General features: G+C 41.3%; 1 protein-coding gene across 1 annotated transcript in view; it reads right to left on the bottom strand.

Moving 5' to 3' along the window:
- Positions 1–894: 894 nt before the first annotated feature.
- TDRD7 (tudor domain containing 7) overlaps positions 895–15,059 on the bottom strand; it is a 76,227-nt gene continuing 62,062 nt past the window's right edge. The window contains exons 12-16 of the mRNA XM_052645053.1: positions 13,170–13,304; positions 10,683–10,793; positions 7,756–8,258; positions 3,345–3,505; positions 895–1,304 (exon numbers count right to left, since the gene is read on the bottom strand). Coding sequence (XP_052501013.1) covers positions 1,084–1,304; positions 3,345–3,505; positions 7,756–8,258; positions 10,683–10,793; positions 13,170–13,304 — 1,131 coding nt within the window. The 3' untranslated portion in view covers positions 895–1,083. The remainder of the gene's footprint in view (positions 1,305–3,344; positions 3,506–7,755; positions 8,259–10,682; positions 10,794–13,169; positions 13,305–15,059) is intronic.

Raw genomic sequence — 15,059 nt, 5'->3', positions numbered from 1 at the left:
GGGGTCATCAGATACTACAAATCAAGGCTCACTGGCCCCATCCCCCACACATACCCACTAGAACCAGTTGTCAAATATTTACCAGGATATGACTGGACAGATGACTAAGATACCTCCTTCCCTCCCTCCCTCCCTCAAGGTGCTCACAATCTATTTGGAGTGATTGGTGCAGACAACTATTGATATGGAAGCTCAGGGAGGTCTGGGCACTATGAGAGGCAGAGTTGGAAGTACAATGCAGTAGGAGGGGAATCGGGAGTGGAACCAGATAAGCCTGGGAAGTCAGGGAGGATACCGACAGACAAGAATGGTGGAGACAAAATGAGTTGCAGGCTGAGGGAAGACAGCAGCAGTGGTCTGGAGGGGAGGAAGACTTATTTTAGAACATCAGCAGTTCTGGATGAGCATGCTTGGGGTTTGGGAACCAGAAGAAGGTTCAGTGTGACTGGTGCAGGGAGAAGCAGTGGATAGTGAGGTTGGGCAGGGAGATGGTAGAAGGCCTGGGTTCTTGGTCCACACTCTCTGGGCAATGAGAAGTTACTCGAGATTTGGGGTGGTCTGGGGTGAGGGATGTGCTGGTTTGCCTGGGCTGTTCCTCCAGCAGCACCACTAGTAGCAATGCTGATGTGCTGAAGACTTGGGAGAGACTTCACATGGTGTGGTGACCACCTGCTTTGGGACCCACCACCAGACTAGGGCAGGGTTAAACCATGAAATTCTCAAGCTAACTGGAGAACTGAGCACAACAAGGAAGAATACATGAACAGGAAAGGGAAAGGGGCCTTTAAGATCAGAAAGCCGAGAAATTACAAGATAATCAGTTTTTGTATTGATAAACATTTTAATTCTAATATTATAGTAGTAATTCAAGTGCAATTCTCTTTGAAAGTCAACTCCATTAAGACAAAACTTGTTAAATATCTTTCATCAAACATAAGCTTAAAATAAAAAATAAGCATATTCTTTTCAACTTCCCACAGCAGTCAAAGCCATGTAGCAGAGGTAATTTTTTTTTAAAAGCCTACTACATTTTTGTTATTGCTAAAAAATCTGAATTAGTTGTCAAGGTCTCAGAATCAGTGATTAATTGACCTTTGAAAGCTCTACCAGATACTCTGACATAAAATCATGAATCCAGATATCGGTGTCCGGCAACGATGTGTCCACTAAATAGACCACTACTTTCCGGTCCCAAGGGTTAGTGTTTTCTATAACTGTCTGCACCAGTGCCACCAGAGGTTTCTTCTCCACATGATTTCGAAACACCATCGAAGCCTCCTCAGACCACTGGTTACACTTCACTCCTAAGAGAAAGACAAGGATTCGAAGATCAATGAAGGGTCAAACGAGCCTTTCTTTGATCTGTTATAATGGAAAACTATTTAGTCAGTTGCAAAGTAGCTTTAGCATACCAGGTTAGACTTGCCTAACTGAAAACAGAGATGCCAAGCAATCTCAAAATAGTCTTGCTTACAGTTTTTCTATTCCGAATGGGGTTACTCCTATAAACCTTCAATTACAGACACAAATTTCATTTGAATGTTATAAATGAAGTTATAATAAAGACTGCCCATTTTCCTTAAGTATATGTAGATAACAGATTGATGATGAGAAAAATATATCAATGACATTTCTCTTAGTCACATATTTTTTTCTGATGAACCAGATAGAGTTAAAAAAAAAAAAGAAGAATCAATACACTTCCAGTGTTTAAAGTCACATACATCATCATGGTAAAAGCACTGGAATGAAAGTCTAGAGATTCAGTTACTATTCCTAGCCCTTCCTCTATGCAATGATATGATCTTAGGGAAACCAGCTAATCCTTCAGGCCTCAGTTTACTTCTCACAAAATAAAGTGGTTGGACCAGATGAATTTAAAATCTCATGCATATCTATTAATAAATCCTCATGACTTTTAAACTTGAGAGCTCAAGTTAGAGAATTCTGAATTAGGTTTTAAAACAAAACTGAGACTAGAATTATGTATTTTTCAAGAAATACTATTAAGCCAACAAAAATTAAGTTCACTTATGCTAGATTAGATAAACTATAAATTATGCCCCATAGTGATGAAGGTATGGGAGTTTCATATATAATTTTAAAGACCTATCAGTGAGTGGGCTAACCTCTTGGATTATATTAAGAACTTCTGATGAGGGAAGCCTAGAATAGTCTGTAAATCATTGCTTCAGTGATGGTAACAGAGCCTAAACCTCCCAGCATGGTTCGAATTCAGTGACAAGAAGTGGCTGTAGAGTCCCCTGCACAAGCAGCACCAGTGACTGTGACCACAAAGCTGGGGGTGGGGATGACGGTGCCATGCACCCCTCACTCACAGAGACACGCTCACTGGAAGGTTTGACTGTCATGTTTAACAACAGGTGTTGACAGCAAAACCTGAACATTAGAAAGCGAAAATGAAAAATGCAACCATTAGTTATTTAGAACTTTGAGTTCAGAGCAGATCAATGGTAGCCACGCCATGCATAAGATGCCAGTTTTGGTTCGCATCTGCCCACCATGAGAGTTTCGTTTGAAGTCTAGGAGGAGACAAAGAAACTGGCAAATAAGACCGTCTCTGTCTATCTATCCCTATCTCTTTCATAAAAGCTGTCAATAAGAATTTATATACACAATTGCTCTCATTTCTGAGATCAAGTTAGTTCTGCCTACTAAGCATATGGGGCGAGTCGGGGGCAAAGAGTGAGGGTGGCACATGTGGTCGTCACTCCCCCCACTCCCAGCGCAGCAGGACACACAGCCCAGATGCTTGGAGATGTCGGCACCCCTCAGCCCTCTTGACCTCTAGACCCTCTGCTAATGCTGCCAGCTGTCTGGGTACAGCTTCAGCTAGGCACCCATGTTAACTGCTGGTAGAGGGCACATGGAGGGGCCACCGACGCTTGCACTGCTTTCATAGAAGATAAAACGAATCTCATCAGACACTATCATAAAGAAGTACCACTCTATGCCTATTAGTTTAGCTCCTCAGATTTTATGAGAGTCAATGGGCTGGTGTGCATGTGCTAAAATCACACACTTCTGTGCTGTTAGCTGCAATGCAAATATTGGCCATGAAAACGGTCATATTCTACAAGCCAGGAATGTTTCATAATTCTGAAAGTCCATTTTGTAAATGCATTATAATTTATGTAATAAATTATGAAATATTAATCATGCAATGTTCTCCTCCTGTTGGTTGTTTCATTGTTTCCATTTGTTTACTTTGGCTAGTATATGTAGCTGTGGGCTTTTTCTTAACTCTACAGTAAAAGCATAAACAACCCAAATGTTCAACAATCCACTGGAAAACAATGATGTTCAGACTCCCCAGAACTTACCTGCTAATTGAGCAGTGACTGCTTGGAACGGCAGCTTGCGGAACATGTCTGCCAGGGGCTGCACTTTTCTCATGTTGACTAATTCATGTTTGCCGTAGTCCAGCTCGTACACGGACACCAGTCCATTGGTCAGGATTCCTTTTAAAAGCACCCTGTGCCACCTAGATGTGCATTGGATTAAAAGAGAAGAAAAACAAAGTCAACACTTGCTTTAAGGGCAACATTTTTTTTATAAAAAGAAAAATAAATATAAATGTTGTTCATCAAAATATAAAACTGTATTGTTATAGAAGTTTTTAGGAGACTGCTTCTTCTTTTTCCAGAGGTTACTATTCTCTGTTTTGCCACTGGCTCATTTGATGGAATTTGTTCACTCAATACCCTTTTACAAGCCTCATGGAGCTGATAAAGGAGAACCACCTCTAAGCAGGAGGAAAACAGTGGCATGGAGGACAACCAGGACAAGGCTAATGGATCCCTTCACTCCGATGGGGAGACAGGAGATGGCCACACGTTTGGAACAAGGTCCATGTGTGGTGGGCTTTCCAGGTGGCTCAGTGGTAGAGAACCCACCTGCCAGTACAGGAGACACTGGAGATGCGGGTTCAATCCCTGGATGGGGAAGATCCCCTGGAGGAGGAAATGGCAACCCACTCCAGTATTCTTGCTTGAAATATCCCATGCACAGACGAGTCTGGTGGGCTACAGTTCATAGGTTGCAAAGAGTCGGACGCAACTTAGTGATGCAATGTGTGAAAGATAGAAAGAGGAAAGCAAGAAAGAGGAAAGCAAGCCAGGGCTAGCTGAGGACACGCAGGAGGAAAAAAACAAAAACATAGAAGACTGCAGAACAGGGTGGAGCAGTGAGGTGGCTACTGTGCAGCTGGAAAGTGGAGTGTGGAGGAATGGAAGAGACAGTCAGACTGGGAAGCCAGGCTGGGAAAAGAGGACAAGAAGTTTTGAACATTGATTGATCATTTTAATTTTGCCAAGTAAGGAATTACAAACCCGAGATAACATGAAACACAAAATTTAATCCCCCTAAAATAAAGAACCTATAAAGGATAGGAAAGCACAGAGTGTGTGGGGGCAGGGGGAGGGAGGAAGAAGAGTATGATTTCAGACCTCAAGTTCAAGATGTGAGAAAGAAATTCACATGAATATACGTTCCTCCTCTGGACCTCATCTCAATCAAAATGAGAAAAACCTAGACTTCAAAGTTTAGGTATGAAGGATCATTCTAAAGTCCTATGTCTTGATTACATGATTAAAGAATATTATTATACTAAGAAAAGGATGACTGTCGATAATGTCTAAAACGTAAGTGTCTCTGCTCCTGAAAGGTGTGGGTCAGGCTCTGCATTGGGCAGCAGACCCAGCCACTCCCGAAACAAGATCATCAGCCACAAGCCCAGTGGAACAGCAGCCTCATCACTGCAACACACGCTGGGCAGGGGCTGGCTGCAGCAGCCGATTCTCCAGCCAGAGCACACTGGGCGAAAACAGGTACAGGAACCCACACACAGATGCTGTAGCATGAACGCCAGAAGAAAGCTACACAGACTGACTTCAAACATTCTATGTGATTGAGTTTCTGGGACGAACTCCAGAAGCCTTCAGATAAGCCCAAAGTGCAGCAAGCAATAATCCATGAACCACAGAGACAATAGGGACACAAAAAAGTATCATAAAAAGTACATGAGCTTTGGGGGCCAAACAGACCTGAGCTGGTGTCCCATCTGGGCCATTTTCCCATCATGTCACTCTAGGCTCTTCATCTAACCTCTCTGTGCCTCAGTCACCTCATGCGTAATGTTTAGTTTTAATTTACTTGAAGAAATAATACATTTTAAGTACCTAACACATTCATTTGGCATATAACAGGCACTTGGCAAATGGTAGCCATTATCATAAGTATTATTCAAATGAAGATAAGCTGTGCAAATAAGACTTAGATTAATCTGAAGAGAAATTTCCATTTGTGGAAATGCCAGTTTGGTGCAGGCTGCTGATTTGTGTAAGTATAAAAGGAGATAAAAACATTTGGCTTCCACCAATATCACTGTCTTTAAGCTGTACCAGGCAAATAACTGACAGTGGTCTGTGCTTTCAGTCTATAAAAAGAGGTACAGAGCAGTGAGGAGAGAACCATCAGAAAAACCTACATATTGCATTTCTATTTAGCTTTCAACTTTCAAAACTAACAGCTTAAATAAGGCTTCAGTTTTGACTACATTACCAATTTTAGTACAAGGCTGCATGTGGATCACCTGGAGAGTTTACTTAAAACAGATTCTGGGGTTCCACTGTCAAGAGATTCTGACTCAGCAGTCCAGGGGCGAGGAAGGGGAGCCTGCATTTTTAATAAGTTGTCTAGGTTATTCCTATATTGTGGTAACTGTGGAAACCACTGTAATCGAAAGTATACATGAAATTCCTAAGTCTTAACTTGCCAGAGCTGAGAGCAAAATTTAATAAATAGTCCTGGGTTGTAAGCAAGATAGAAGCTCTAAGCACTTTAAATGGATTCAGTTTGTAAAGTTTCAAAAAATATTAGACAATCTCTTCGTACAGATAAGGCATCCCTTGGTTATCTAAGACAAGTTAACTGATCTAACCCAAGAGTCCTGACTCAGCAGAGCTGTCAGACCCAAGGAGGTGTCGGGGTGGAGTCAGAAGTCCTGAATACAGTCTCCAGTGTTTGGGTTTTCTTCACAGGACCCTTCGCTCCAGTGGGACCTACTCACCACTAGTCACCATTAATCTGCTCCTCAGATAAGAGTTAGCATCAGTTTAGCTTTAACTGTGACTAAACTATCCAACAGCAATTCTGAAGGGTAAATTTATACTATGTTCCTGTATTGAAACCCATTTATGCTTATGACTGTAAATAACATGACATGGTAAAAATATTTTTTTAAAGATGAAAAGCTGTGACATATAACTTGAACGCTCTTCAGAATGATACTATTATACTTTTCAATTTTGAGTTAAAATTTTTTTTCCTCCCACAAAAATTACAAAATTCTATAAATGCCTATGGTTAAGGTATTTATTGTAAGAATGAATGAAAGTACTTTCTAGAAAAAATAAGCAGTTGATCTTTTTTAAACTGAGTTTAGGGGTATGTGCCTGTGTGTATGCTGGGTCAAGAAGGGTAGGGGGAGAGACAGTTCTTTGTGTGGATCCAAATGTGCAAACATGAGAAAACAGACTGAAAGTATTAAACAAAGCCTCACTGTCCAATGGCTAAGAAAGAAAGTGAAGTTGCTCAGTCATGTCCAACTCTATGTGACCCCATGGACTGTAGCCTACCAGGGTCCTCTGTCCATGGGATTTTCTAAGCAAGGATACTGGGATGGGTTCCCATTTCCTTCTCCAGGGGATCTTTCCGACCCAGGGACTGAACCTGGGTCTCCCACTTTGTAGGTAGACCCTTTACCATCTGAGCCACCAGGGAAATACAACGGCTAAAGAGCAGTGAAATATGCATTGCTGTCTGTACCTTATAAAGGTGGCAAAAGCTCTCTAGGAAGCAACCAACTGCCTATATCAAAAATCCTGTAATCTTTAAACAAGGGATTTCTCGTCTAGGAATCTATCCCATAAATAATCAGAGAGTTGAACAAAGATTTCAGTTCAACATTATTTACAACAGTGAAAAGTCTGGGAGGAAAAAAAACCTATAAAAAAGAAAATGGTAAGTAAATTGTGATTTCTCTTTAAGATAGAATATTTAGCCATTAAAAATGTTTATGAAGAAATGGTATCACATGAAAAACGGTTCACAGAATTATATTAAAATGAAAAAAGTAGGTATGAAATTACATATAGTAATATACTGATTGTAGAAATACGTATATTGAAAAAACCTAGAAGAAATACATAAGTAGTTTAACAGGAGTTATGGTGGTTGGCTGATCTTGTTTTCTTATACTTTTTCGGATTTTCTAACTTTTCTCCAGTAAATATCTTATTTTTAAAATTTAAAAGTCATCCAAAAAAACATTATTTCCTAAATAGTAAATATAAATACTAAATATTTTTTCTCACAGGAAAGTAGAAAAAATATTTAAAACTTCACTTCTGATATAATTAGGTTTTAACAGGAACATGATCATTCAATTTTCAGCTAAACAACATCATTTTAAATATTAGAAAATCACATAATTCACTGGTCTTGTTTCACATTCAGAATACCCATTTGTGTAGTTCCAAATGGCACTCCAGTATGCTTGCCTGGAAAATCCCATGGAGTGAGGAGCCGGGTGGGCTGCAGTCCACGGGATCCCAAAGAGTCGGGCATGAATGGGGAACTAACACAAGTCCCCCTGCAGGGATTAAGGACTCTTGGTATCATTCTACAGATTTTTCTTAGGAGGAGAATAGAAGGCTCTGTCTAAGGACCTACTTATTTTCCACTTTGGCAGCATACACTTGGTCTTTCTCCACTGCCACGTGGCGCTCCTCAGACACACTGTAATAAAGAATCATCTCTTCCATCAGAACTTCCAGCTTGTGTATCTCCTGCCATGGCTGGATGACAAAGTAGCCGGGGTGACAGGCCACAGGCACATACACATCCATGTGTTCTCCTGGCTTGGATAAGTGGACAGGAGGTGGCAGTTCCTTTGTAAAGAAAGAGCTGGGGTGGTTGACCACAGACTTCTTGAGGACATCCGTCAGGCTCTTTCTGAAATTCTCTCCAGTGTTGCCCAAAATGGGGGTGTTTGCACTTTTGGTGTTGGGGGAGCTGGCTCCACTGGATATGGCACTCAGAAACACATCCTTCTGATGTTTCCATAAGTCTGCGTTTGTAATCTGGCGATTGATACTGCGGTGAGGATCGGGGAAGTTCTTGGGGGTGAATAAATAAATATGTGCTATACCTCTGGTTTCATCCATTTTTGTAACCTTTGGAAAACACAAAACACCAATTTAAGAAATCCAAGTTCATGCTGGATTCCTAGAGGTCATTATGTTAACTTTAAATATTAAAAAACAGCACTCTGCAAAAAACCCAACTTGCTAAAAATCAGTTTATTTAAGGTCAGATGAGTTGTCTATCACAGCTGGAGCAAAGAATAAGCTTGTAGGTCCAAGCAGTCTAGAAACAAGCAGCACCTTGTAGAAATGGAAAATTTACTAACCTCTAAAAACTGAAAATACCTAAGACTTACTAAAGGTCTGAGTCCAATTACCATGACTAATTTTTTAAAATTAGTGATATGTTAAAACACTCCAAGTAGAAAGAATATCATGGTGAATCCCCATGTGTTCATCATCCAACTTCAACAATAAAAACAACACAAATAGCAAAACATCCTATAAGCATTCTGCTTAGTGCTGGTGTACCCTCAGACAGGGAGGGGAAGGAAAAAGCTTTGCCTTTCACCATATCTTTTGGGACCCTGGGTCCAAATTCCTTATTTGGTCCTAATATCTGTTCTCACCCCTCTTCCTCTTCCCTAGTTACATAAGAGGAGAGGGGCCTTGGGAGAAAAAGAGGAAGAAAGCTCCATTGAATAGGCCAAAATTAGTTGCCATTTTGCACCTTTAGCCCAGGAGACCTCCGACGACCTGTCTACATTCTTCTGTTGGCAGTGGGAGAGTCTGTACAGAAGCCCCACACGCTGGTAACTGGGACTAGGCTGCTGTGTGCCCCCGAGGGCTGGGTGTCTGTTAATTCTTCTCACCAGCTCCTCTGGTTTATCTTAGGAACAACAAAAATGAGATACTTCTATCTTTTATCAAGCTGGGCTAAGAAATGAAAGGCAGGAACACAGACATGAAGACAAGGAAACACCAACATGGCAATCCTTCTAAAGTCATTTACTTTAAAAGTTTTCCTTGTAGCAAGAGGAGTCAATTTAAATTCATCTTTTGGAGGGTTAATGAAGTACTGTTAATTCATTTTGATATTAATGGTACACAAACACTATTTCAACCATCAACCTCTAAAAACATTTTTATTGACCAATACCCTGGCTTTAGGAGCTGAAAATGTAGCTGAGAAAACAATATTCATGTGGCAACTGAAGAATACAAAACGGTGCATAACTGTGTGACTGTCTATGATAAGCCCTAGAGGAGAATGAAAACAGGAAAATCAGTGTGGGCTAGAACAACTGAAATCTCATGAAGAGATTTCTCAAGGACATTTCACTGTTAACTCTTACATGCTTGTATAAAATTATAACACTATTTACATTAGTTAAAATAGAGAAATACTATCTTACATTTTTTTTTTTAATGTTATATTTCTATTCTTGGAAATATGAACAGTGTTTTTGATATAAAGATTGAAGAGTATGAAAAAGAAACACATTAGTGAAAGAAAGAAAGCAGTTTATATAAGTTTAATGGCACCCCACTCCAGTACTCTTGCCTGGAAAATCCCATGGATAGAGGAGCCTGGTAGGCTGCAGTCCATGGGGTCGCCAAGAGTCGGACACGACTGAGCGACTTGACTTTCACTTTTCACTTTCATGCATTGGAGAAGGAAATGGCAACCCACTCCAGTATTCTTGCCTAGAGAATCCCAGGGATGGGGGAGCCTGGTGGGCTGCCGTCTATGGGGTCGCACAGAGTCGGACACGACTGAAGCGACTTAGCAGCAGCAGCAGGAAAGAGACAAAAAACCAAGATTATAAGCAAAATTTGTTTATAATTCATTTTACTTTAGGAAAAAAAAGACACACAGAACTTACTTAAATGGCCTTTAAAGAAACATTTATCAAGAAATATATGGTCCAGGGCTTCTCTAGTGGTCCCGTGATTAAGAATCCACCTTGTAATGCAAGGGACATCAGTTCAATCCCTGGTCTGGGAAGATCCCATGTGCTGTAGAGCAACTACGTTCACGTGCTTCAACTGCTGAACCACTGCACTAGAGTCCTCGCTCTGCAACAAGAAAGTAGCCCCTGCTCTCCACAACTACAGAAAAGCTCATGCAGCATGAAGACCCAACACAGCCAAAAAAATAAACATAAGTAAATAAATCTTAACGAAAAAAGAGAGAGATTGTGGTCCTTTGTTGGGTACTTAATTCCTTATCATGGAGCAAATTGAAGAGCTGAAAACTATCTGCTACTTTATTAATAATCAAAAAATTATATAAAAGGTTTAAACATGATACTGCAGATACAGGATAAATTCTTAAATAAAAATTAAACCATGAAATGTCTCATAGCTACACATGTAATCAATCTCCTAACTATAAAAGTGTGTCAGATGTGAAAGCATCAATTTACAGAAAGATAAAATTCTTTCACAAAAACCAAATGAGTCCTTTTGGCTGACAAGCTCCCGTTTATCAAGACCACTAAGATAACTAACCTTAATGCTACAGTCTGAGCAATTCAAAACAGAATCTCTTAGCCAAAGCACAGCATCAGGGGTCCACATGCCAATAGATTGTGGAAGATCTGCTAAACAGCACTTGATAGCCTGAAAATAAAACACAATGGAAAAGAGGGCACACCATCTTAAAATAGGTACTTGAGAGTAATGTCAATATTATTTTCATACAAGTCAAATGTTACCAAGACAGAAAGCAAGCAACAGCTAATAGTGACAATCACAGCTCTTGGGCTGGAGCGTCTGTGTTCCTATTTATATTACTACCATTATCTTTATTCCTATGAGCCAGGGTTATAAAGGCACGGTACGGACTTCTCACCTTACAATACAATACTATAATACTGGCCGGCTAGTGTTGCCATCTGATTTCACAGATGGTGAAACAGACTCAGACATACTAACCTGTGTAAGTAAGGTCACAAGGTCATGAAAACAAGATTAGGACTTATATTGAAATCCTTCCGCTAAGTCCAACTTAAAAAAAAAAAATGAAGTGTCATTTGGAGCAAATCTGACTCACTGTTGAACTCTTTGTGGAGATTTACTGCTGAATAAAGCATTTCTAGAGTACCCCAGGCACTCGTGCTCACTTTTTTGAAGGAGGGCTTCCCTTGTGGCTCAGCTGGTAGAGAATCCACCTGCAATGTGGGAGACCTAGGTTCTATCCCTGGGTTGGGAAGATTCCCCTGAGGAAGGGAAAGGCTACCCACTCCAGTATTCCGGCCTGGAGAATTCCATGGCCTATAGCCCATAGGGTCGCAAAGAGTCGGACAAGACTGAGCCACTTTCACTTTTGAACGAGGTTGTTACGAGAATTAAGAAGGCTAAGAAAAACTGAAACCTGTCGATACCTAAAAGCCTCATTTTCCCTGATGCTTTCTAGCTCCCACCATCATTGCACAAGCTTCTGGAGAATGTCTACCTCAGGTAGGAAAAGATAACCCCAGGGACTCCCTCCAGTCTCATGGGAGCCTTTGAATTGATGGAGGCAATTTTGTGAAGGAGATCAAATTTACTTCCAGGATTCTTACATTCCTCCTTTCCTTTCTGAGCCCCACGCTCACTGTCACACCTTTCTTCACCCTTGAGGGCCCCCAGTCTCCCACTGTGCCCCTTGGATGAGGCTCCTTTTTGTGTGGGGTGGTCACTGAGAGCAGACGCTACCTAGTAGGCATGAGGGAGTGAGGCAGGCTGGCTGGGGCCTGGGCACTGGAGAGCTTGCACCCTCCCCTACAGAGAACAGCACTCCCAAACTCCCTTAGAGTGCTGTCCTATAAAAGGGACTGCTCAGTAGAGTCACATTTTCTTGTTTCAGAAGATAGAAGCAAACGACTAACTCACATTTTAAAACACTATACGAGCCAACAGCTCAGATCCAATATTCATGGATCAGCCTTGGCCAAAGGCCATCCGTTTGCTACTCTCAACCTCTTAGGGAGATGCTATTAGCCAGAGGCTTGGCCTAGCTGGTTATAAAGGTTCTCCCAACTTCACAATTATCAAACAACAAATCCAGTAAGGTTAATAGAAAAACTTATAGTGGCTTTTATCAAGAAGGTACACTTTGCATAACCTTCAGACACTCAGAAGCAGTAGGACAGATCCCCCTTCCCCTCCAGCCCTGGGAACCTTTTCTAGGTAAGGCTGGCCCCGGATGGGTGTTCTAACAAGGGGTACAGAGGTCAGAGGTGTTCAAACTTCTTATCATCTGGATTTCTATCAAGAGAGGAATAATAGACTACAGTTAATCTTTTCACTGTAATCTATGGAAGTGAAGTGAAGGTCGCTCGGTAATGTCCGACCCTTTGCGACCCTGTGGACTATACGGTCAGCGGAATTCTCCAGGCCAGAATACTTCTCCAGGGAATCTTCCCAACCCAGGGATAAAACCCAGGTCTCCTGCATTGCAGGTGGATTCTTTACCAGCAGAGCCACAAGGGAAGCCCAAGAATACTGGAGTGAGTAGCCTATCCCTTCTCCAGTGGATCTTCCCAACCCAGGAATCGAACCAGGGTCTCCCGCATTGCAGGTGGAATCTTTATCAACTGAGCTATCAGGCAAGCCCCCGAAATCTATGTGGAAAAGGTTAAATATAAACATATCCAAGACAGGTTACTTAATTAAGAACTCTGGAAGTAAATATTGACATATAATATCCTGAAACTGTGTAGAAGCCAGCACAGTCATCTAATTATTAAAATAGAATCTCTAACTGGACAATATAGCCTGATGACTCAACATGCTTGAAAGAACATTTATCAAACAACATTCTCTAAGTCTGACTGGCGGCCTTGTCTAAGCAAAATTTTACATCTGAAATCCAGTTGGCCACTCCACATTTGGATTATTTCCAGTTTTGCTGTAAGCTCAATCATTATCAAAACCTGAGAGAGCATCTCACAATGTGATTATGAATGCGTTCAAATTCCCTCCAGTTAGTCTCCCAGGCTGTACATACAGTACCTGAGGTGGCACTGAGATCATTTCTTGGAGAAACCGAGGGGGGATTTCCCTGAGCTCAGACACTTTCACAGACATCACAGTGCCAGCGTCCAGGAACTGAACGTCAAGGGCCCGGCTGCTGTGCACATTTGTGATCTGTGGAGAGACAAGTGTTGGCTGATTTATTAGCATATCCAACAGGCCAAAATGGTTCTGTTCAATTTCATTCCATACAACTCTAAAATGCATTATAAAAAACAACAAAGACTATATGCTGGTTAAATTTTCTCTTATTTTAAAATGTACTTGTTTCCCAAATAGATATTCTTTTACAGTAGAATTGACATCTTGCTGTTAATTCATAAATATAGTAATAATTACTATGTTTGCAATTCTAGGACACCAAAGATTATAAAACAATTTGGTATATCATTATATGATGTTGAGTATAAGATGCAGTTCTCCAAAATATTAGCACATGAGGGACAGAAAAACTACTGTGTCTCAGTAATTAGGAAATTAATAGAATTCAGAGACAGAATTTCACTTGTAGTAGGTAAATACTATATATTTTTAAAACATATTTTGCTATTTTGTAGCCTAGTCTGAAAGCCCAATGATAATTTGTATCATTTGGCATAACTAAAAATTGGAACCAAGAAAGTCAGGTCTCCCACATTGCAGGTGGATTCTTTACTATCTAGCCACTAGGGAAGTCCCAGAATACTGCAGTGAGTAGCCTATCCTTTCTCCAGGGGATCTTCCCCATCCAGGAACTGAACCAAGGTCTCCTACATTGCAGATGGGTTCTTTACCAGCTGAGCTACCAGGGAAGCCCAAGAATACTAGAGTGGGTTGCCATGTCCTCCTCCAGGGGATCTTCCCAACCCAGGGATCAAACCCAGGTCTCTCTCATTGCAGGCAGATTCTTTACCATCTGAGCCAACAGGGAAGCCCAAGAATACTGAATAATTACCAACCTGTGGTCAAATGGCAACATCACAATATGAGATTCTGGATGTATCTTTAAATGCCCAGTTTCCCCTAAAGTGAAGTCACTCAGTCGTGTCTGACTCTTTGTGACCCCATGGACTGTAGCCTACCAGGCTTGTCCATCCACGGGATTTTCCAGGCAAGAATGCTGGAGTGGGGTTGCCATTTCCTTCTCCAGGAGATCTTCCCGGTCCAGGGATTGAACTCGGGTCTCCCGTGTTGTAGGCAGACACTTTACTGTCTGAGCCACCAGGGAAGCCCAATTTCCCCTAAGACGCCCCTAAAATACCACTGTGGTATTTGCCATTGTTAAATATTTGTGTGTGTTTGTGCTTAGTTGCTCAGCTGTCCAACTCTTTACGATTCTTGGGACTGGAGCCCACCAGGCTCCTCAGTCCATGGGATTCTCTAGGCAAGAATACTGGAGTAGGTTGTCATGCCCATCTCCAGGGGATCTTCCTGAACCAGGGATTGAAACTGTGTCTGCTGTGTCTCTTGCATTGCAGGTGGATTCTTTACCTGCTGAAAGGCTTTCTCTTCACCATCAGAAAAGCCTGGTAAATACTTACATTGGCCAAATACAACCCCACTGGGGTGGTTATCTGGGCTATGATTTCACATCTACAACCGCACTAACTGCTACCCAAGTGTGGTGGTGGTGCTTTCAATACGATGACTGTCAAGAACTGGGTCACTCTCAGCTTGAAGTCAGATTCACCAAAAGTGAAGCCTTTTTCTACTGCCCCAGGTAATGCCTGATTAATAGCATAAATTTCTAAACCTCTTAAGATATGATAAACACAAACAGTCCCATGGAACAATATTTTTAAATCTATTCATTTATTCATGCTCACATACCAAATGGATGCTTGCCATATCCAGGCATAACTGGGCTACAGAGATATACCACCCCTTCTC

Source organism: Budorcas taxicolor, chromosome 8 (assembly GCF_023091745.1).
Source record: "Budorcas taxicolor isolate Tak-1 chromosome 8, Takin1.1, whole genome shotgun sequence".
In the NCBI taxonomy this organism is placed as follows: domain Eukaryota; kingdom Metazoa; phylum Chordata; class Mammalia; order Artiodactyla; family Bovidae; genus Budorcas; species Budorcas taxicolor.
This window is presented reverse-complemented; position numbering and strand designations above follow the sequence as displayed.